Here is a 24886-nt window from a genome sequence, read left to right as displayed (position 1 = left end):
ATTTGGTATACAGTTATATTAGCATCAACAAAAATCTCTTTTTAAGCGACTTGAACACCGAGTAATTATTGGGTGTTTTATAAAAAAAAAAGCCCAGCTACCATCAGCTGAACTGTCCCTTTGTCCCCCTAAAATCTTTCAGTTAGCGTATCTATAAGGCACTTGTCTATTGTTTAATTCTGTATGTTGTTCTCTAGATGTCTTTTGGTTGTTTGTGTTGATGGGTTGCTGTTTCATTGACATATATCCCACATCTCGTTTTATTTATAAATAAATTTTATCAACTTTAAAAATTTGATCGAGCATGTATAGATATTATATAAACTAAACTTGTCCTGGTCCAACTGAGGATTTTCCATGTTATTATGACTGTTACACAGAGAGACTGTCGAAAAGCCAAATAAAGTCGTTTATCTTTTATGTGATATTTAAAACCTATTAGAAACTACAACTTCTATTTTCTTTATTTTCTTACTAAAATGGAACTGTAATTTGTCAAATTGATGCCGATAGCAATCTGGTTAACGCCTATCTACCACAGCTCCGTTATCGCTGTACCTAATTATTTGATCAAATACATATTTTCAAAAGTATAAATAAGTAATTGATTTTTGTTTAAAATAATAGAGTTTAATCTGTTCTAATGGAATATTTGCGTCATATACGCCTTACTCTAGATAATTGATTGTATGATAACTATGTAAATATGTATGTGCCTGTATTTTATTGTTTCTGATATTAAAAAGTTAACATGATGTATTTTACTTCCACTTTTGAAGCACAAAGGCATATTTATCATCATTATTTTCATTAAGAATATAACAATAGATAGGCGTAATCAAGTTACAATACAAGAATAAACTGATCAATAACCATTTATTACGCTTAAATTCACACATCTGCTCATGGTTTTAATCAGTTTCTTTTCATTCACAATACCCATCGTCTTTTACTTGTTCTTGTCTTTTATTGTTTTTGTAAACAATTTTAGTGATGTTGGTGTAAATTCTGGAAACCCCCTTGTTCCGAGTCCAATAATCTGTTAAGTGATTACTTCTCTTATGTCAGAAACTCATTTTCCAATTTATAAAAGACGTGAAAAGTTGTACCATACTTAATATGCATTGAAATGAACTAAACTATCAAATTAAATTTGTGAAATATTTATTGGTTTACTGAAAGATGTGTTTTAGTGCCGATGTTTATTGTCATAGTAACCATGATGGCTACATAAATGGATGTGTCAACTTTTATTATTAAAATCAAGCTCCGCAGCTCCATCTCTTTTGTACCGTAATTTTACTACGAAAATAATATACGTAGTTATTGTCCTATACTACTTCAGGAAGAAATTAAATATTCTACTGTTCTTTGTTCAACAGTGAATAGAGTAATCGTAATTGCATGGCGGTGCCTGCCATTTGCTGATAAAAATTGAAAATATTGATCAATGTATATAAATATATGTTGTAAAAAAGAATACAATGTAACAAGATTATTTCATAGTCAAAGAAATGAGTCACATGGCATTAACATGATTTCAAACGATGATAATCATCCAACAAGATCGGCAGGTGTTCTCAAATATAAATCAATTCTAGTAAAGCTCTTCAATTTCTATTGTAAGGACGAAATTGATCACAACAATTCTAACAAATCACAACTAGACAAAAACCAATTTTACATAGACACTTCTTAATACGGAGCCCAGTATGTAGGGATGATTTTAAGGATTATGGGTCATTGTCTCCGAGTTTTGTAAGCAATAGATATCATGGTATAACTTCAGTCAACTGTCAATTAATTAAATGTAAAGTACCCAGGCACCTGCCCCGTTCAAAAACGATTAATAGTATGTAAATGAACGAAAGATGGAGAACTGATGTAAGAAAAGCACTCGTCACTATGGTAGCAAAGTGTATCTTTATCTTGGTCACGCGTCTCTTGTCAATAGTGAACAATAGAATTGATATATACACATTTTCATATCTAGTAATTTATGAGCAATATTAACGTTTATAGTTGACAATAAAGTTTTATCGAATCAGTTCTATGTCCTGGGTTGTCTTGGGAAGTTAACAGCTGAATTAAATCTGCATCTTTTTCCATGTAAGTCCATTTATATACTTAATCAATATAGACAAAAGATATTCTTACAGATTGTGTTTAGATATTTATCTGTGGTGACATTGATTTAACATTTTAACAAATCTAAAAAAAGAGTTATTTGTAGAAAAATTGATTAACTTATCAAATAAGTAAATATTGAACAAGAAGATAATTATAGGTATTAACTTTAATGTTAAAAGTCTTGTGAATCGGGCCACATTTATAAATGTTAATGGCCCCTCTATTTTTACCCTGATTGGCAGATAAGTAACTTTTTTTTAAATCTGAAAGGTCAAATCTTATTATAAACTTTAATATTAAAACTTCTTGTAAACATTATAAAAATACAGATATGTGATATTATCTCAAATGAGACAACTATCCACCAGAGACCAAATGTTGTGGATGTCAATGCAACTATACTGGTCTCAGTCCAGCCACACATTTACACACACATTTACAAATGTTAATGATCCTTATAGTTTTCCTGATTCTTTCATAGGGACATATGAGTCTGATATTTATAATTTAAAATTTCTATATTATGCTCATGATTGCTAGTAAGTTTCTGGTGAACTCGTGCAATCAAATATATTTGGGGACCACAAGATTGTTACAGTAATTTGTATTGTTGGATTACTGTCTCACTGATGACTAGACCATTTATCTCCTTAAATAATATATTTCAAAAATGGTAAATTTAAGATAAAATCTTTTGTTTAAAGATGTTTCTTTTGCTGTTTGAAGTTGGGAGAATGGAAAAAGTATAGATTTTTATTTTGGATTCATACCTGAAATTGATACATAAGTTTACTTTAATTATACTGTGGATTCAGTTATTTTGGTGGGTACCAATTCTCTTGGATTCAGGAAAACGTATATTATTTCTTGGATAGTTGATTTCGTGATTTTGCAAAATTCTGCATTAAAGACTTAGTCTATAGGAATTACATATATGTCACGAAATCATTATCCCACGAATAACAATGAATACTGAACATTAAATAAGTACTTATCTTCCAGTTAAATTATTTATAGAAAACTTAAACATAGAAAATCAGGTAAGACATTTATAGACAAACAACCAAAAATTTTGGCAAAAATTTTCTGGAATATCCTACTCAATCGGAATGTAAAACATTTGTACTTTTGAATGAACACCATTCTTATTTCATTGTATGAAGTATGCCTGTGTAACTTTTGCTTCCTAAATTGGCTGAAAGTTTGATTTTGTGAACATCTCTATAATCAGCTGATTTAGAAGTACAAATCCGTTAAGGAGGGTCTGTAAAAGGAAAGCCTCACACAGGTCCTACTCCCATTTAATTTTTGCTGGCCCAATATAAAAATAAGGAGATGTGGTATGATTTCCAACGAGACAACATGTAATGCCAGAAATCAAAGGACTCGGATTACAGCTGAGGGTCACTGTACTGCCTTCTACAATGAGTTAAACCCATATCGTAAGGTAATCTATCAAATACCCCAGTATGACAAAATGTGAAACAATTGGTTAAATCGTATGACTGTTGTCTTCTAAAATTCAGTAAGACTTGTGCTCAAATAGATGTTATTCTTTCACTTTGAAAGTGGATACTCTAGTGATTATTTTAGTCTCTGCTAGGACTAGTCATGACAGAAAGCCTTATACAATAATTGGGTATTAAATTCCATTTATTTTGTGCAATCTTTCATGTGAAAGTTCTAAGTTATTTTTGGTTTGTTTTTGTCAAAGGATTTTCTTGAATGTGTATTAAATATTTGCCACTGGGTGTTAAGCAATCAGTCATTTTAAAAGCATATCAGTCTCTTCAGATAAGTTAACTGCAGTTTGTCAAGTTGCCAAATTGGTAAGGTTGTAAAGTTTTGCTTGCTTAAAGTCCAGTGGCAAATATTTCATGCATTGTTCATAGTTTAAACCAAAATTATAAACTAAAATTATTGAAAAATTTGATAGTTTCTAGGACATTTAGTTGAGCACCAGGTTTTACTTTTGCTGATCCTACTAATTGTTTGTCTGAGGATTTTCAAAAGTTTTGTCAAAACAAGAACAAGTTCACAGTTTAAATTTTGAGGGTCTTTACATAGGCTGGGAAGTTGGGTGAGGTCTGTAATAAATTAACCCATTTTGACTGCCATTAGATAGAAAATAAGGGCTTGATGTAGTAAAAATATAAAATTTATACCCATGGACCACTGAGAGTAGTTGTTGCCTGGATTTTTAATATGCAGAGCTTGTTGGAACTCTTAATGTGCACTTTGAATTAAATGCAGCAACTGAGATATTATACAAACCCATGCCTATTGTGAAGACTGTGTGCTGACCTCTTCGTTTTAAGTGTTGTAGGGTTGCTGTCTCATTGAATAAGTTCATGTTTGAATTCTTTAAAGATTTATTTTATATTGATATTACTCCATGGCTTTCAGTTCTTCAATTCACAGTTGTGACAGTCAGTTTGCAAAGAATTCCCCTCAAACCGGTGCTAGGAACCGTCTTAAACTTGCATTGAGGTGGGAGTTTTTTTGCACTAATCGAAGGCCTCAGGGTGATTTTGAGATGAAGAACAGCAATAAAAGTGCTGTTCCTTTGCATTTTGTATTTTTTGCTGTGCATAATAATGATTTAGTGTCATGGATGGATACCCCATATTCTTTCCTTTCTATTTTATACCCGACTTTACTATGATCCAACTTTGTAAAAATGTTGTAATCATGATTTTACTGCTACTGTCTTCAGACATTTCAGTTGTAGTGCAATGAAGAAATGTGCCGAATAAAGTAGAATAAAGTTATGCTTCATGTTTCAGGTGTTAATTGGTCTTATTAATGTTCTTTGCTAGTTCAATTTTTGCTTTGTTTTTTTGTGAATGAAAAATGTGTTACTATTTTTTCGAGAAACTTTAAAGTCATTATTGATAATTATAATTAGTCCAGCTGAATGCAGTTCACTTTTGCCATTTTGTTTAAAGTACAAGTTTCGTATTTGAAATGAAAAACTACTGTATAACGTGTTAAAGTCATTAATTTACCACTCAATTGTAAGCAACTATTTTTGATTTAATAGATAATTTTAGAAATTCAATTGAGCAAATCCCAAGGTGATTCTGTAGTCAGATTGATTCTCAATTTTTTTCTGTTATTTGATAAAAATCATTTTATTATTTAAAGATTGCTATCCCTTCATGTGGCATTTGCTTTCAGTTATCAATACCTAAATAGTAATTCTTTATAATCACAGACAATTTTTATCCCTGGGGCAGCCACATCAATGATGATGGCTTAATAAAGTCATTATCCCAGACAACTACCTGTTAAAGTATATATTACCTATTGAGTCAGGTAGATATTGATGAAAAATCAGTTAAGTAGCGTCCCAGAGAATAGTTAGGATTGATATCATCCTCAATTAATGGCAGACTAATATCATATCTCCAATCGAAACCACAGAATAGATTCAAATATATAGATATAAAATCAGTATTTACTTAATGTTAGATCTGAAACAGGGACAAAAGTCAAAGGAAATCAATGAAGGTATGATATTAAAAGCCATTATCAGAACCGCAGACAGATTTCAAATAGTTTTATATCAAAGCAATACCTATTAAATAGTAGGCCAGAAAAATGGACCATTTGACTTGTTTCAATGATGGCTTTCTTATTATTGAGCCCTTTGAAACCACAGATGTATCTCTTTAATGTATATCTAAACTACATTTAAAATTAAAGTGTTGTCCAAATATGACCGACTAAGTAGCCTTCTAGAAGAGGAGGCACACTTCAATACTAGTCATTAATGGTTTAATAAAGCCGTTATTAAAACCTCGTAAATCTTTTTATAAAGGTATATGTTTCATTTGGTAAAGGTTACAATAGGTATTACAGAAATTTTTAAGTAGCGTCCTACAGACCAGGTCACGAACCATCTTCCCGCTGACTGAGTGACGAGTTTGATGATGGCATAATAAAGTCTTTATCAGGAAAACAAATAAATTTACCTGTTAGTTTACCTGTAAAGGTGTATATTCAGGTAGATATTGACATATAATAGTTTATTTTAGAGAGAACAAGGCAGATGTCTTTGTTTGTCTACAGGACCAATAAATCTATCCCGTTAATGCAGGTGGGATGGTAGTCTTACCTCACTGATTTGTCTTAGAAGTTAAGATTGAATTTATCTATGTTCATTGGCAAACCATTAAAAGGTTGACATCTGCTTTAGTTTTATAACATATGGCATATCCTTTGTTTGATCCCTCATCCATCTTTATTCTTAATATATATGTACATAGTACGGGCTTTTGTTTCCAAGATACTGCGGAAACAAATAGTAATTTGATAGGCTGCAATGTTTGCGTACTTTACTCATAATTATTTAGCTAAAAGTAAGAAATAATTGATTTTAAGCCATTTTTTGTATCGATTGGGCTATCTATATTTTGATGTAGGTTTTATATTTCACATAGATTGAAAAATGGATATCTTAATTGATGTTTTTATAGAAGATGAATAATTGGACAAGTCTTTGAAAATAATCTCTAACATTTTATATGGTGCTAGGACAAAGTATTTATAGGTTTGGAGATTGGATAAACTTTGGAATGGTTTTATGTAGTATATATAGATGTGGGACAAAGAAAAGATTTATCGGTTCAGTATTTATATGTATTGATCTTTGGCTTGTTGCTGTAACATTAAACAGTATTTTCTTAAAACATAATTAAGACTTGGTTGATTTTTTTGTAATATGGGTATTTTAACAAAGGGAAAGTTTTTTACATTGATTCAGACCTTTCATTAGGAATTATACCATTGATGAATCTTATTGAAATTATGAGAATTTTTCACAACCTAAATAGCTTATATGCAATCTTATTGACCAATACTTTCTATCAAATAAACTGCATTTTGGCAAAGTATATAACAAATGCTATGATTTCTTGTTTATTCTCCCAATGTGACAGTAGGTTTATTTTTATGCAGAAGTCCTACGGTTCTCAACCTTGTCATAACTTTCCAACATAAATGCTTTAATACATTGCAAAAGTACAATGAGGTCTACTGCATATAAAAAATTCAGCAGGTAATATAACCGCTATTTCTATAGCTGTATTGTCACAATTTAATTAATAAAATTGCTTCTAAATACGACAAAAAAGTTATAATCAAAATCTATACAACATCATTTTCAACAGTTTATATGGAATTGTATAGATTGCTGATTAAATTTGTATATAAAATATACCCTAGTGAATTATAGGTTCTCATTCGTGGAAAATTAAATGTATTTTATGCAATAAAAGCTATCAAAATTTTACATATCCAATGTTTGGATATAGTATGCTAAATAAAATATCCATGGTGATTGCGATAATAAAAATTAATGATCGTTACATCTTGTTTATTCAGTTCAACCTTAATTTTTGGCGTGAAATATCTATGATATTTGCCAGTGGTAAGATAATGTCTTATAAATGTGTGATAATATCTCACTTGCTTTATTTGCATTCTCCTCTTGTTAAAACAGGATATTTATCGGTGCGAAAATATATTAAAATAATTGATTTTTAATATCGAGATGAAAATTGAATTCTGTGAAGCTGAAATTAACGACAAATATATTGTTTTATATAGACACATAATTGATTATGATAGGTAGAAATGACACAGTAGGAGTTATGTTGTGATTGGTAGATTGTTAAGGGTACAATTGTTTAAGGACAACTTCTGTGCTGTATCATAGTTTGAAACTCGTTAGTGGTAACTAATTAACAGGAAACATTAAGGTAAGATAATATCAGTTAAATATAATGAAATTTCAGAAAGTTTTTAAGATATATAGTTTAAACTGTGTATTCGGCATTTGGAACTCAATTAAAGCCAAAAAGACAATATAGTTTTAACAATTTAAATCTTCTGATATTGATTGACATTTGTATCAAAAGTGGTTAAAAGTTTATTATCAATTTAAAGATATTCACTGCTCACATTTTTAACCAGATTTCCGAAGGAAAAATCTGTTATTGATTTGGGGATGTACGGCATGCGGGCGGGGGGGGCGGGTGGCTGCCAAACAGTGTCCGTGCATTTACTCATGAACCGTTCAACCAAAGCTTTTCAATTTTAATATGTTGTTAGTGATGACAAAATGGATGTCAAGTTCAATATTGAAGATTTTCACTTTCACCGTTCAGGAGTTATGGTCCTTGTGATATTGAAAAATACCAGGACACAAATAAATGTTTGCTGTCGCTCTGACAGCCTCTTGTCAGAATTTTCTTTTGTATTATCACTCTGTGCTTTCCCTTAAGGCAATGCATTAAAAACTTTTGCCATTCAACTCTTAAAATTTTCAATTTATTTTTAGAAACCGTTCATCTTTCATTTTCATATTAGAAAAACAAAAGATCCATTTCCCGCCTTTTTAGTGTTTCCTTACATCTCAAAACTTTAGGAGCCTTTAAGGCTGAATGGTCTAAGTAGTTAATCTACAGTCATGATTTAAGTTGTGAGTTCGGATTTGATCTTTATTGAGAGAGGATTGCCAGATTTCTTTCATAAGGTCGTTGGTTCACTCTGATTACTTTTGCTATCTCCACCAGTAAAAAAAAATGTTCCATAATACAACCAAGTTTGATGAAAGTGCCGTTAAACACCAACAAACAAACATCTGAAAACCAATCACATGGAAAATACCATGTATAATATGGTGATAATTTGAATTTCTATCTGTTAAACTTGCTTAAATCAATGTTCACACCTGTATAGCCATATCGTATTATATGTTTTAAAAGAAAAAAGTTTTTCTTGAAATCAAATTTGGCCTTTTACAGATTTTAATTTTAGTTTTCAAATGGTCAAAGAAAGATAACTGTTATTTGACTTATACTATTATAGTATTTGTAGATATATATCATCCTACTCAAAGCATATTCATATCAAAACAAATTAAAACTTTCTTTCACAATTATTCCACACAAATATAGAAGTATTACTTTTGTAATTGGAAAAGCAATTCATTGGCATTTAAGTTTAAAGCTTTGACACCTATCGGATCCTCTTACAATCATAGAACCAGTGATTGATACTTAATTAGAAATAACACCATTTTCCCTCATTGGAAACCATTTTAAAACGATATTGAAATTTTAGATGTAATTGATTTCTGAGATGATATATACTTCATGTACGTAGGGTTTAATTTGTTTTATGCAAATGAGATGTAATTATCTTCAGATTTGGTTATATTTCTATTTTATCACCGCACCGTTCTCAGGTTAGATTTATAGAATCATATTGAATAATCAATAGCATGTAATATCTATTGACATATATGCTTCTATATTGAATTAAGTTTTCCTAGAACACCAACAAAACAAGAATGAAAAGATGACATTTACGTAATTCTCTTATTAAGTTCAGATAAAGATGAGCGATGTTTTCTTTGTGTGCAAAAATTTTAGCTGCAGGACTTTTTTTTTTTAAACGTTGTAAGTTTTGTTAACAGGTTTAATGATTTCTTGTAATTTTCTTGTAAAAGGAGTTTTATCTAATGTAGGTAGGAGGTTGGAAGCAGTAAACTTTAAATTGGTGGTAATTGAGTTCGTTTTTAGTGAGTTTTAATGTGTTATAAACAAAAACATATAAGGATTTTATTGTTCATGGACTTTAAAGACATGGTGTGCTTTCGTGTGCTCCTTAACAAATTTTCAGAAGATGGTGATGTCTTTCACAACATGCATATAAAGGATGTATTGCAGATGATTGGAGAGACATTGAGAAAAGCTGTTTGATGTTATTTGAACCAAGTCTTATTAATTATAACCCATAGCTGTCAATTTTAGAGTGATATTTTTTATTGGATAATGAAATTCTATGTTATAAAGGAGAAAATGTCAAATTGATGATTTAAATCTTATCAAGGATTTTCGATATAAATTGTGATTTTTGTCACTGATTTAATTGTAGGAGTAATATGGTAATGAAAAGTGTGAAGGAGGCTGTTTTAAATCTGGGAAATCTTATGACATACTTTTAGTTGCTTGAGTTATGATTATTTAAAACAAAACTGCCTAATGATTAATGGGATGAATTTGAAAGTGAAAATTTAAAAGTCATTATAATTATGGGTTGAAGAACAGTACAGAAGGAAGAAAAAGAAATTAATCTTGCTTGTTTTATTTTATATCTTGAGTTTGATAGTTTAAAGAATAGGACTTAACCTTTTTGTTCCAAAATTAAAGTGTCAATTATATTGAAAAGGAAAATGTTTCTGAAAGTGAAATCACTTTGTCAAAAAACTTTCATAATGTTACTGCTCAATTTAAAAATGTATTGCAGTAGAATTATAATATTTACCTTGTTTAAAGAATTAGATAATACTGGATATAAGAAATGCTAGGTCTGTAGGATATTTTTCAAAAGTCATATGACATACAAAAGTCTGTAACATGCTTAACATCTGACTAAGTTTTCTTTATTTCCAGTCATTCCATAAATGGTAAAAATAATTCCAATAGTGATAGATTTAAATTTACCTATGGATGAATCATAATTAGTTTTGTCTGTGGAATGAGGTGTCAGTCTGGCCAGGCATTGCTCATTCTTTAGATGATATCATCTTAACCTTCCAATAATTTACTTTTGTATGTAGAATAAACAACAATATCATTGATTGTTAAGAGAAAATTATAACATTAATTTCACACAAAACTGGATATCAAAATATAAAAAGACATTTTAGAAAATTGTTGTTCCAGCTGCTTGAGTGATTTAGGTGCCGCTTAAAAAAAATGGATTGGTGCAATGTGTCTTAACAACACTTATTAAGTATGCCATATTTTTTAAAGTTAAATTGTTTAGTTGCTATAGAGTGTACATGCAGGAAATAGAAATCACTTATTTTGTATATATATGGAATGCAAATAGAACATTGATATTAGTTCTTGACTGACATTAGATCTGTGTGTAAATATGAAATTGAAACTTTTGGTATATTCTGACTGGGACAAAAGTATAGTTTCCTTATATGTATTATTGTATATATATATCTTGTGCCTCTAAGGAAATTAGATAGCTGATTTTTTTGTTGCACTTGAACACTTAAAGACAAGGTAGATTGATATAATTTGTTTACGAGTCTTTTGCATGAAATGTTCAAGACTATTTTGAGATATATTTGCTTCTTTGGTAACAATCAGTGATTTGGAATATCATACATGTAAGCAGAATTATCTAGTAATTATTTAGTGATGACTTGACCTTAAAGTAGATGAAATGTCACATTGCTGTTACAAAGAGACACGTTAGTTATCATTTTTATCTCATGTAAAAGTTTTAGGCATTCAACTAAATTTCCCATACTCTTTCAAAAAGAAAATTCACTTGATAAAAGGAATTACAAAGTGATGATGCAGTTAATGAGTCATTGATAGGTCAGAACTATTTATTAGCAGGATTTTTGTTATCCAGTATATTTGTTGAACATTAGTTTTAAAATGCTTTAATTGAAAATGATTTACACATTTAGTAATCATAAGTCTCTTTCTATTTTCAGGTCAATGTGCCTAGATGAAACAACCTACAACTGACATGCCATTCTATAATGGAATGTGAGACACTTTCATATGCAACAAAGAATTTAGCACCGAGCCCTCCACCAGAACAAGAATTTTCGTCAAAAATGGTTGTAGATCTTCAGTCACACTGTGCTGTTATGGCAGAATCAACTATAACATCATCTCAGCAGTTCAAAATGATGGATTCTGAATCAAATGATGTTCCAGAACAAAACTACAAACTGTTGCCTCCAGAAAATATCATGACACCAAGTCCAGATAACCCACCAAATATTGAATTCTCTGAAGTGCCAAAAGATGATATGTATAATGAGAGGAACTCAAATTCAAGCCCGCCAAATTTAAGTCCAGAAGAAGCAATGGATTCAGATCCAATGGAACAAGACTGTAGTTCTACAGAATCTCAGATCGGCACTCCCGATAAAAATAGATCGCGGAGGAAACAGACACTAGAGGATATAGTGAGACGTATGAAAGAGGTGGAGAACGAGAATGGATATTACAGTGGTGAAAGTGATGGGGAGGATGATGAGGACGATAGAATGCCAAATGGTTTGATGATAGACATGAAAAATGGTTGTGAAAACAAGATGGAAGATGAGGTCGATGGAGACGTGTGCCAAAATTTAATGAAACGATTTAATCAGGATGAGCGAATACTGAATGGACTTAGAGAGGGAATCAAAATACCAGGACAATTCTCCGAACTTAACGGCAACCATAGATCTCCTGCTAATAGTGAAGATCAAGAGAATAGAAATATTTTTGAGCATCATGAAAAAGAGTTGGCCGAGAAAATTGCTGAGATGGCTAACAATGCAAAATCTGCTGATTTTACAACTCCTCCAAAATTAAATGGTAGTTGGCTACATGGTGCATTCAGTGGTCTTCCTATGTTCCCATTCCCACCAGGACCTCTTGATCCTCATCTCACGCCAAATTTTCTACCATTTATGGATAAAAATAAATTTTCATCACCTCAAGAACTTGCTGAAAAAGATTACCTGAAATGTCAGTATTGTGAACGAACTTTTCGACGCCAGAAGAATTTGGAAAATCACATTGACAACACGCATCAAGGAAAAGGGCCTGTCAGAAGAAAGACTGAAAATGCAAATGGGGACATGTACTTCAAATGTACACATTGTCCGTATACAACTAAGCATCAGAGTAATTTATATGTACATCTTCGTATACATACAGGTAAGTCATTTTATTTGTTTTAATTTCAAATTATAGTCAGAAATAAAAAGAAATGTGGATACATGCAACAAAACACGACATATAGAGGTTAAAATACTCTCTTCAACAAAACAAGACATCTAGAGGTTAAAATACTATCTTCAACAAAACACGACATCTAGAGGTTAAAATACTATCTTCAACAAAGCAAGACATCTAGAGGTTAAAATACTATCTTCAACAAAACAAGACATATAGAGGTTAAAATACTGTCTTCAACAAAACAAGACATATAGAGGTTAAAATACTATCTTCAACAAAACAAGACATATAGAGGTTAAAATACTGTCTTCAACAAAACAAGACATCTAGAGGTTAAAATACTGTCTTCAACAAAACAAGACATATAGAGGTTAAAATACTCTCTTCAACAAAACAAGACATCTGGAGGTTAAAATACTATCTTCAACAAAACACGACATATGGAGGTTAAAATACTATCTTCAACAAAACACGACATCTAGAGGTTAAAATACTATCTTCAACAAAGCAAGACATCTAGAGGTTAAAATACTATCTTCAACAAAACAAGACATATAGAGGTTAAAATACTGTCTTCAACAAAACAAGACATATAGAGGTTAAAATACTATCTTAAACAAAACAAGACATATAGAGGTTAAAATACTGTCTTCAACAAAACAAGACATCTAGAGGTTAAAATACTGTCTTCAACAAAACAAGACATATAGAGGTTAAAATACTCTCTTCAACAAAACAAGACATCTGGAGGTTAAAATACTATCTTCAACAAAACACGACATATGGAGGTTAAAATACTCTCTTCAACAAAACAAGACATCTAGAGGTTAAAATACTAAATTCTGTCTTCAACAAAACAAGACATTTAGAGATTCAAATTCTGTCCCAACAAAACAATATATTTAGAGGTAAAAATTTTGTCTTCAACAAAACAAGACAATTAGAGGTTAAATTATGCCTCCAACAAATCAAGACATCGAGAGGCTAAAATAGTTCTTTTCTCAAATTATCTTTTGAAAGAGACATTGTATAATCATTGAATCATTTATTCATTTAAGTAGATAAGTTCAACTTTTAGCAATTGTCAATGACAAGTATAATATATGAAACAAGAATATTCATAAGGAAGTTTTATAAAAGCTACAGAAAAATTTTTTTTATTTGTTTATAAGGAAATATATATACATATATAACATATATAATGCACTAAGTTTAAATGGCATGAAATAGCACAGTTAATATTGCTCACTTATTTCTTAAACAAAGGGAAGTAACTCCAGCAAAACAAAGAAATCATGCCTGCCATCTATATGAAGGAAATAACCTGTGCTATTGTCCAATTAAATAGATTATAGCTTATGTATTAGATTTAACTAAAATCTCATAATATGTTAGAAAATCTTATACATGTCTATCTGGCAGTTTTCAACTATATTTGGAGTGTGGAATGATTATAAGATGTACATGTCCCTCTTCCGGGGTTCATCTGACTTTGACCTTATTTTCATGACTTAGAATTTTGCTTTTAAATTTACACTTTGAATCTTTCCACAGAGTTTTCCACAATAAACAAGTCTAGGCTTATCAAGTACTGTAACTTTGGAAATTATTGAGAAGTTTATATTAATGCAAATAATGTGACTTGGTGATTGTCACAATAATAAGAACTTGCATTCTGATATATGATACATAGATCTGTATACAGCTTTTTCCTGAAAAATACAATAATAAATCTCACATTTTTAGCCATTCTTCTAAAAAAAAGTGCAATGTTAAATTCGCGCAATAATTTCTGAATTGACAGTTACTGAGTGACAAAATTACAATTTGATAGTTCATTTAAAAGAAATATACATCAATATATATATATCTGTACAGCAATTTCATTTATCAAGATATATGCACTTTTGTGAATGCTAGATAATTCAAAGTATTTGTTGTTTTGCAGGAGAACGACCATACATTTGTGGAGCATGTGGTGTACAGTACAGTCAGAGTCATAGTCTAAAAAGTCATATCATCAATAAACATGATGGCATCATGTCATATTATATCAAAGAAAAGAGGAATCGGTCTCCCAGAGGGATGGGTTACCTGACACATGTGTCTCCAGAGGTCTCTATGTATAAAATGTCAAACCCACCTTCAATGGTCCCACCAAATCCCCTCCAAAACCAGCAGCCATTACTTATGTCACAGTCAAACATTCCTCTGCCAATGATGATGCCATCACCACATCATCACTCACCTGGGCAACAGCAGCACTCGCCCAACATCAAGTCAGAAAATCTCTCGCCAAAAGATCTAGTTTCACAAATGGCCATGCACCATCTTGCAAATCTGCCAAAATCTAGTCCAAATAGCATGATGAATGGTCAGATGTCTCCATTCTTTTCTCAGAATGGTCTCCATCACTCACCGTCAAACCATCAAGAGGAGGAGCTACCGCTGTCACTGGTATCACATAACAAGGTGCCACGCCCACTCCAAGAAATCAACATAACAAATGAAGAAAACCATGGTGCTATAGATCTTACCAAGAAAACACCAAAGCAATCTTCTGAATGCAATAATGTCACAAAGAATGGATCGATCTGTTCTGGATCAGCTGAGTGTGAGGACTGTGCACATTCCATGAAGCTGAAAATGTTACGTCACAATGTGGTCCGCATGCTGAGTATTCTGGTGCCTAACCTTAATTTTGAAGAGAAAGGCATTAGCGCTGAAGGCGATTCTGTTGATGAACTTTTACATGATGTTATCCAAAGCAATATTCAAGACGAAGGAATGAGTGACTGAGATCTCCATGGTAACAGGGAGGATGTCAAAAATCTGTCTCCGTCTGTTATCCAAGAGTTGCCGAGTGCAATAATTATCATTGTTCAGTCACATATCAAATTGTGCCATAGGCAAGGCCTTGAACATTATAATGTAGGGCAGTCTTCTAAGAACTCATTTCATAAATATGCTGTAGATTTTTTTATATTAGAATGGGCATTCCACATAGCTTTTCACAGCTTACATGGTGCAAGACTTAGTTTGCTTCTCTAATAATGAATATTTAAAAAAGGATTTTTTTTTTATTCATATACTTTAAATCTAATTATGTAAACAATTTATTGAAATTCAGATTTCTGAATAGTTGCATTTCATTTTTTTGAAAGTTTTAAAATTTTGTTTTTTTTATTGAAAACCACCGAAAACTTTGTTTTGAATTGGGTTGTTAGGAGACAGATCTACATATTCTCTCAAAATACTATTATCTTAATTGGTGGAGAGAGCCATATGATTTCATTTAGATGTTTCTCATTTGGTCGAAGACCGATATCTCATCGTCATTATCATGTCACTTTGTTTATGCCATATTAAGACAATGGTTCGTCCATTTAACCAAAGATATTTTGAAATGTCTTTTATTTTTAATCACATTCCTGTATGATAAAGGTAAACCAAACTATTTTGAATAGACTTTATTATATGTGTATGTTGGTTGTTGATAATATGTTGTGAACTATATTACAACATGTAGGTGTATGGTTGTGAATTTCCCAAGATATACATATATATATATATTCATGTGCTTTAGATTTATAAGTGAAAACTTGAATATATATCTTATATACATGTTACGTATGATGTTTATATTCTTATTTATGATAATGGTCACATTTTAATGTGATTTAGTTAACTCCCTTTTAATGTCTGGTCATTTGTGAAATTTTTCTGATAAGTATATTTTTGTTATGTGTCTCCGAGATTACATTGTTATAATAATAATAAGAGTGTTACGTATCAAACTAGTGATACTGCCAAAATAACTGTTGCTTCCATTTTATTTTATATGTCTTCCATTCTTTGTACAACAAAATAACAATTAAGTAAGGGGTCTGGTTTAATTTCCGTTAAGGAATACATTTTAAACCAATCACAATATTTTGGAGAATGCTTTGAAAATATTCCTGACATGTTTTAGATTCTGAAACAATTTTAACTCACTCTGTTCAACAAAGCATTACAAAAATCATTTGGTCAACAAGATTGACAATATAAGCAAGTAGATGATTTTTAGAAAACGACAGAAAATTTGAAATTGGATTGTGAAATTGATATTCATTTCTTACTTTTGAAAATGTTTACAATTATTGTATTCAGTATATATAAAAAAAACTTACATGTCAATCAATGATATAAGTGAACAGATTCTAGTGTTGTGTTTTGGGTTTTCTTAGAAAAATTTCACAAATGATATTTTATACATGATTAATTGTGCTGTTGTGATTTAGTGCTAGTATGTCATTTGTCTTGTGAAGTGTGTTTCTATTTATATTTACTATACATTTCTTCAGAATCATTTGCAGAAAAGTTATTATTACATTTTGAAGGTATTCCCCATTTTGTCAGATCAGTACTATTCATCGAAAAAATGCTGGATAATTTATTTACAAGAAAAAGTTCATATATATTTAGGTTGCCATTTGTATAATGAAAAATTAGTGTCAAGTTATCTATTATATAGATATTTGGACATCACTTTGATATCAGAAATTTATTTCATGTTTAAATCAGAAAGTTGTGTTACACATTCTGTACTTAACATCCTGGTGTTTTTGTGAAGTCACACAGACAATTATGGAACAGATTTCTTAAGCATATTTACTTAATATTTGATTTAATAAAGTCTTGGATTCAAATTGTTCCTTTCTTAACTTCTTCTTTTAGTGACAAGGCACAAATTGTTGTTGTTAAGTTCATTGCTTTTTTAAAGTATTGAAAGATTTGAAAATTGTATTTTTTTTAAATATTGTCATTACAACAAATGTTAAAGAAGATTTTAAAATGGAAGAAGAAGGCAGAAATTCTTTTATTTTTCAAGTTTAACTGCTTGGAAAGGTAATAAATTTTAAAACAAATTGTAATATTTGTTATTGTTGCATTCAAAATACAAACATAATTTTGAATATATGCAGTGACTGTAAGAACTCATTTAGATCCCTACATGAGAAGAAATGTATAGTAAATATTCTTTACAAGTTTTTAGTACTTAATTTGAGTGAGACTTTGTACATAGTATGAGCTATTGTCAAAACCATTTGTAGATCGATCAGTTGTACTTATTTTCTATGTTATTTACTATAAAATCAAATGATGAGTTATCAACATTCCGATTGTTAATAGGTTGTTATTATTTTTTATAAAAATCTTCCACAAATCTTTGAGAATTCCACTGCTGATGATATGTTGAATTTTTGTGTCATAACATGAAGTACAACTTGTGTCGTGTCAGTGGCAAAAATATTGCACTTAAAACGTTTTAAAAATCTCCCTGAAGATTAGGCCTATATAAATAAATAAACAAGTGTGAAAAGATATATGAATAAAAACATTCCAGGTTAAAAGTCTGTTTAGCTATTTTGTTGTGTTTAAGTGAGAGACAAAAAATTGAAAAAAAAACTATTAAATTTATATTTCTTGTGAAAGTTATGAATTGATTTAAAGACTTAACCTACACTGGCCATTTAATGTTTTGTTTTTGTCACTAACATGACATAAGTGTAAAGAACACTTAAGCTAAAACAATATTTACTAACAAAAGTGCCATTTCTTGAAAAAAACTTTTGTTTTAAATGTGTTCATACTTCTATATTCCCCAGCAAACTTTTGCCTTAAAGCGATTCACCTTTCTTTAGCAATGCCAAACATTCCAGTCTTTGTTGTTTTAAATTGCCTTTTAAAGTTTTCTGCAAAATACTTTCATGTTTAGAAATTGCAAAGTGTTTTATTATTAGCTCATAAGCTATGAATGCATTTCCTGTATAAATCATTTTAAGAATTCCTAGCAATAATTTTTGTGGAATTGTAATATAGCAGAATGTCATTTTGAATTTAAGATCAAACCATAACATCACCAAGATATCAAAGTCAACTTTTAGTTCAATGTCAGAGGGTAATTTTATGTTTTATTCAAGGTCAGTTATATGTTTTCATTATAAGGCCATTAACCACTAGTTGTTTAAAGCACACATTCCAAAACTATATTTCATAAATTTCTTCACGTTTTGCATATGAAACACTAAGAAATACTATTAGTGAAATTAAGAGAGTACATACAAAGTAGTTTTTGGGTCTATTTTTATTCTGTTACCTGAACCAATTAAAATGAGTGTATTTTGCAGTTAACTTCATCATGTATCTTTTATCTCCATCATGAAATACAATAAAAGATGAGGCAGCATTTTTCATTATCATCATTTATAACAAAAAGGTGCTGACTTATGCATAAATTAAGGATTTTTTAGTAGGTGCTAATCCTTCCATCCAGATTGTCTTAGCACAGATAAAGGACAGCTTATGTATATTCTAATATTTTTAGTTTGTAGTTTTTTTTAACAGTATTATTATTTTGAACTACAAATTAAAGCTCATGTGTTCTATTAATCTGTTGTGTTCATCTATGTGTTCTTATGCAAGTCAGAATAGGGTTCATTAACATGTTATTTTGTTAAAGTGTCTTTTTAACAAATATTTAGACCATACATGTGGTATCAGTATGCATTTACAATACAACAATTTTATTGAGGAAAAAATGTGTTTTCAAATTGGAAAACTAATTTAAAACAAACATTTACAGAGAATATTTAGAAAATTTCATTTTATTTCATTTGATTTCTGATAATGCTATGGTAATCTCTATTCTAATTAATAATGTTTCTTAAATTTTTGATAAAGCAGCTGATTCTATATATGTGGACCTTTATTTAATGACTGCAGCACGGTGTTCAAAGATAAACGGTGCAGAATCTCTCTAGTCCCAAATTTATTAAGCACCAGTTGAGAAGTTCACGAGTCCTGGTTTTATTTTGTTACAATCGTTTGTTATTTTTTTATATATTTCTTTTTGAATGACTTTGTTTTTCTCTTTTTACCAAAGTTTTTTGTTTGTATATAATTTGTGCTAACATTTGTTGTGTTTTTGTTTAAATTGTAGCCATTTTGTGTTCATTTATTATTTTTTCTTTGTATAGAACGGGACAAGATGTTTCAGGCTGTTTTTATTAATTGCCTTCTTTGACAACTGGTCAGACTGTTGAAATGGCATCTATCCCATAAAATCAAACACTGCCATTTTATACTTTTAAAACACTTGTTTAATTCTAGTGACAAATTTCAAATGTTATTTTGATTTTTTAGAACCATTAAGTTAAGAAGAATGTCTCAAAACTATCTGTTTTGTTGTTTCAAGAACCCCTACAATGCATAGGAATTGGATAACTTGGTAATCTTCTCTTATCTTAAACCCAAAATAAACCTACATGGTAATATTTTAACTCAGATCTTTTTAATTTCTTGGTTATTTCTGTAATAATGATAAACCTTATTCAACTTTATTGTATAAGTGATTGGGCCATTGGTTCAAAATTGGAAAAAATATAATTCTGGTGTTCAAATTTTATTGTTCTGCCCTCAGATTTGCTTTATTATTTTATATAAAAAAAAACAAGTTGAATGATGGAAATTTTTTTGCTGCTATATCCTGAATTTATACTATATTTTGTCTGATCTCAATTGTTTGCATATCATTATTCTTAATTCAGGTATTTTTTTTTTAATTTGTTATTGTTATTCTAATTTGTTTTTTTTTTTTTTTTCTGTTGTTTTGTTTATGCTTAGCTGTTCTGGTTATCAAAGTCGCAGATTAAACATATATGTGGTATTAAAACATTGTAAGAGGACAGATTTAATGAATTGTTTACATGTAATATTTAATTGAGATAAATTAGTTATATTTATCTGATTTTTTCATAACATTCAATTCTTTAATTGAAATAAAAAGTGTAAAGTGTTTGTTGATGTTAATACATACCACTTTGCATTTGAAACTTATAAAAAACCATGCTTATTATCACAACAATGCAGCGCCTGGTATAAGACTACATTCCAATAAAACTATTGTACAGCATGCAAATATAAATTTTAAGATAATAAACATAAATATCTTTATATATATATTTATAAATCAAATTAGTGTCAGCTGTTGTAAGCTTTTGATTATATATCGCTTTTTCTTCCAAAATGACGATTTATGAAATCTTCCCGTCCTTGATCAGCAATACTCTTCTGTCGTAGAACAATTTGTAGTTTCTGGATACTTCTAATATGTAATTAGGCAACAATAAGACAATTATGTATATTAAGTAGAAAAACTATGGAATCAATTATTTTTTATTTGTAAGTAATGTTTTGTGAATAGATGTTGTACAATAGTAATAAAAATCTCATTAATAAATAAAATGAACAATTACATATGTATGAATTTATGTACAGAATCTCCTTAATTTACAAGCTTCTTACTATGAATGAACAATTTATGTGTATAAAGATATTTTTAATTAAGTGCTAATATAACAGATACATGTTGTTTGTAGAGAAAATGGTCAGAAGTATTTTTTAGATTATGACCTGTTTTAAAGCATACATTGTAGTCTATAGATTGAGGAAATAATGCCTTAATTGGTTTTACTACTAATCAGTTGTAAGAATGCTATTTTAGACTGATTTAGTGTGCTAACCTGCTTACATTTGTCAAAATAAAACTTTACGAAAGTAGTTAAACAGGAGAGGGACATAGAAGGCTTGAAAGCATTGGCAAAAACAGGGAGAAAAAGCATTTTATGACTTATTTAGTAAACTGATTTTATTCATATTTCCCAGTCCCATCCAAACACAGAAAATAACGGTCAAGTTAAATGACTGACCATTCTTACTTGAGTAGCCATTATGTAAAGCACTACAATGTATGGTTTGACATTGACAGACTTTGACAAGTTTATAGATTGTGCTTTTTTAGATAACTTGTGTGTATGTAAGAGAATCAAACCAAAGAATAGGGTGAGAATGTTCCCTGTTAGTCTTCCCACCGGTTGTAGTAAGTTTCCTTGTTACTGTGAACAGAAAAACACTGCTTTTCTTCCAATTGTTTGGTTTTCAAAAAACTTTTTTTTTTAAATAGTTATGTTTGAATTGTCTTCCTTCAAATGATGGTATTATTTCTTTATTTCTTTTCAAACCTAATTTACTTTCTGAGTAGGAAATAAATCCATGTATTCCACCAATATTTTCCATTTTGTTTTGATAAATATTTTACATTTGTTATAGTTTTATCTTTAAAAACCTGTTGAATGATTTATTTCACTTAACTTGCATTTTTTTTAATCAAATGAAAGATATTGTATTCTTTTAAAGGAACTCCCAATTCTTTCTTGTTAACAGAAACATTTGACTTTCAAGAAAAATTCTCCTTTTTATCCTTTTATGCAAAAATATAAAGTGATACTTTTTGGTAGAGAAAACTTAAAATGAACTGTTTGAGTTCTTATTTTTTTTTTACAAAAGAAAGTGCATACCGTTCATCTTTAAGTATTACAAAAGTTTAATCTAAATCTTTTTTTTTTAATCACAAATTTCAGTAAAGGAGAAGCTGACCTTGTTTATGTCGTGTGCTCTTGAATCTTCAAAAGTGTCCTGTATATAATGCTGAATCTCTTTTGAGATGTCAGCTTGGTTATATATTAATTTTAATATGAACACAAATTTTTATCTTTAATTTATACATCTGTGTACTTATAAGTAACAGATAGGCTTAATGTATGTCCCAATTAATCTGTATAAATGGAATTTTGGTGCATAAATGTGAACTATTTATTTCTGTTAAGTAACACTTTTTTAAGTGGACATTTGTTTATTGTAACAATTTATTTCCTTGCAAATATGTATATTTTGATGATTTTAAGATATTTTGAAGAAATTACATTGGAGAGTTATATATGCAAAATCTTATTTTAGTCAAAAAGTTATGACATTAGGTGTATAGCCTTTTTGTCTTTCCTAAATCAAATTTTTACTATGAAAATTTTTAATTGTAGAAGTATATGAATATTTTTCCAGACAAATTTCTTGTTACTTGTTATAGCAATACTAACCATTAATTAAAATAACTAAATATGCAAATGATCAAGTAATTGTCAAAATTAATACCAGATGTACTGTAAAAGTATCAATATTTATAGTTGACCAATAAGTTTGCTTCCAAGGCAGATATACTATACAAATGATTTTCAACTTTAAAAAAACGGTCCCTTGTTTTTAGTAAATATTTGCATCATTCTACCAATAAATTTTTTTTGGAAAATGCTCATTTAAAGAGACTCATAAATATGGACCAAATACTGTTAACTCCGAAATAACTGCTTTGAATACAAATTATAAAGGGGAAAAGTGTAACACAAAGATAATCATAATATTCATTAAAAAATAAATATGTACTGATAATTGTGTTTATAATGCCAATCATTTGAAATTTAAAGTAAAACAAAATTCAGAAATTCTGATCTTACAGTATCCAGATTTGATAGTTAGTAGGACTTTGTGTCAATTTTGTCATAAATTCCACTGTTTCATAGATGATCGTGTACGATAGTATTTCTATATGATATTGATACTTTTACATGAGAAGTTTCTTCCAATAATTCTGCAGCCTGTTAAATGCCTTTCTTGTTTGTTAGATGTAGTATCTTAGATGCTTTCTGTTTGTATTACTAATGCTAGGTTGTACGTTATTGTTTGATAAAAAAAATTGTGTAGCGTAGTGTATAAAAAATAAAGCAATAAGTCTAAATACTTGTTTTCTTGTTTTGGTGCCAAAGTAGTGGTTTAAGTCCAATACATTGTTTTAGTCCAAAGCAGTAGTTTTAAACGGCCTAATTTATAAAAAAACAAATTTATGAAAAACAAATATGACAGACATGAACCAATGACAACCACTGAACTACAGGCTCCTGACTTGGGACAGGCAGATAAAGAATGTGGCTGTGTTACTATAAAAATCAGTTGAAAAGGGCTTAAATCATCAGATTTATACAAAGCAGAGTCGCATCTAACAAGAACACAGACCGGACGTGGCAGGATATTTATAAACTGACAGCTAGTTTAAAGCCAATAACAATTAATAAAAAATCATGTATCTAAGACAAAAATATCAATCAGTACAAATCCAACATCCAATGGATTTAGTGTAAAGACGTCATTGACAGTCAGAAAAACATTGCCTTATGCAATGTCAAAATATAGGTATCAACATATTAGTGGTTGAGGTTCAAAGCAGTGGGTTTAGAAGATGTACACAAGGAGTGATATTTGCATACACAAATGATATAATGATGTATGTCTCCAAAACCAGATGCTACAAAAAACAAATGTACTTTGATTACAAATTACAAAAAAAAAAAACCACTGAAATTCATTGACTGCTTTATACAAGACTCAACTAATAATTCAGATTTCTTACTGGCTTTAAGGTTATAATCTGCAGGTAGTTGATAATTAAAGAAACATCTTCATAAAAAAAAACTGGCCAAGTAGTCCGAGTAGATTGGCTGCTGTATCACTAGTCTATCAACACTATAATGTGATGAGTTCAATCCCTGCACTTAGAAGGTGCATCTCCAATCTTAACTGATTAAGATTGCCAGTTAAAGGTCGTGGTTCTCTTTGGGCAACTTTGGCTTCATCCACCATGTTAACATTGTCTAGATTTTGTCTTGTTATGAGGAAGTTGGGGAGATGAGAGGTAGGCACGCTATTTCAGACAAGCGACAGAAGGGGTGTCAACAGATGTGCAAGTTTGTGGTTAGGTCAATTTATTGTGAATCATTAATAACAAGGTTTTGATATTTGATAGACATGCATGGTACTGTTTCATTTACATTGGTACATCTCACTTTCATCGAGATTATTTGACTTCTTCTTGTTAGTCCTGGACTTCTTACTTAGAAACTTTTGGTAGTTTAATTTTCATAAAAACATTTGTAAATTCAATATTACACCCAGGCGCAACATATGTCTGTATCAATAGTACATTTGTCATGTATTACAGTATGTGAAGACATGAATATTAAACTGTTAAGGTGTGAATGTAAGAG

The 24886-nt window shown here is 30.0% G+C and overlaps 1 protein-coding gene across 2 annotated transcripts in view; it reads left to right on the top strand.

Moving 5' to 3' along the window:
- The window catches only part of LOC127704234 (DNA-binding protein Ikaros-like), a 58528-nt gene extending 34945 nt beyond the window's left edge, over positions 1-23583 (top strand). The window contains exons 1-3 of one of the 2 annotated variants that reach the window (XM_052208188.1): positions 11206-11329; positions 11666-12890; positions 14860-23583. In XM_052208188.1, coding sequence (XP_052064148.1) covers positions 11714-12890; positions 14860-15710 — 2028 coding nt within the window. In that variant the 5' untranslated portion in view covers positions 11206-11329; positions 11666-11713 and the 3' untranslated portion in view covers positions 15711-23583. Of the gene's footprint in view, positions 1-11205; positions 11330-11665; positions 12891-14859 lie in introns of those variants that run through there. The other variant, XM_052208187.1, reaches the window with a different exon arrangement.
- Positions 23584-24886: the final 1303 nt, after the last annotated feature.

Source organism: Mytilus californianus, unplaced genomic scaffold (genome assembly GCF_021869535.1).
Source record: "Mytilus californianus isolate M0D057914Y unplaced genomic scaffold, xbMytCali1.0.p SCAF_6, whole genome shotgun sequence".
In the NCBI taxonomy this organism is placed as follows: domain Eukaryota; kingdom Metazoa; phylum Mollusca; class Bivalvia; order Mytilida; family Mytilidae; genus Mytilus; species Mytilus californianus.
The sequence above is the reverse complement of the archived record's forward strand: the minus strand, read 5'-3'. Positions and strand labels throughout refer to the sequence as shown.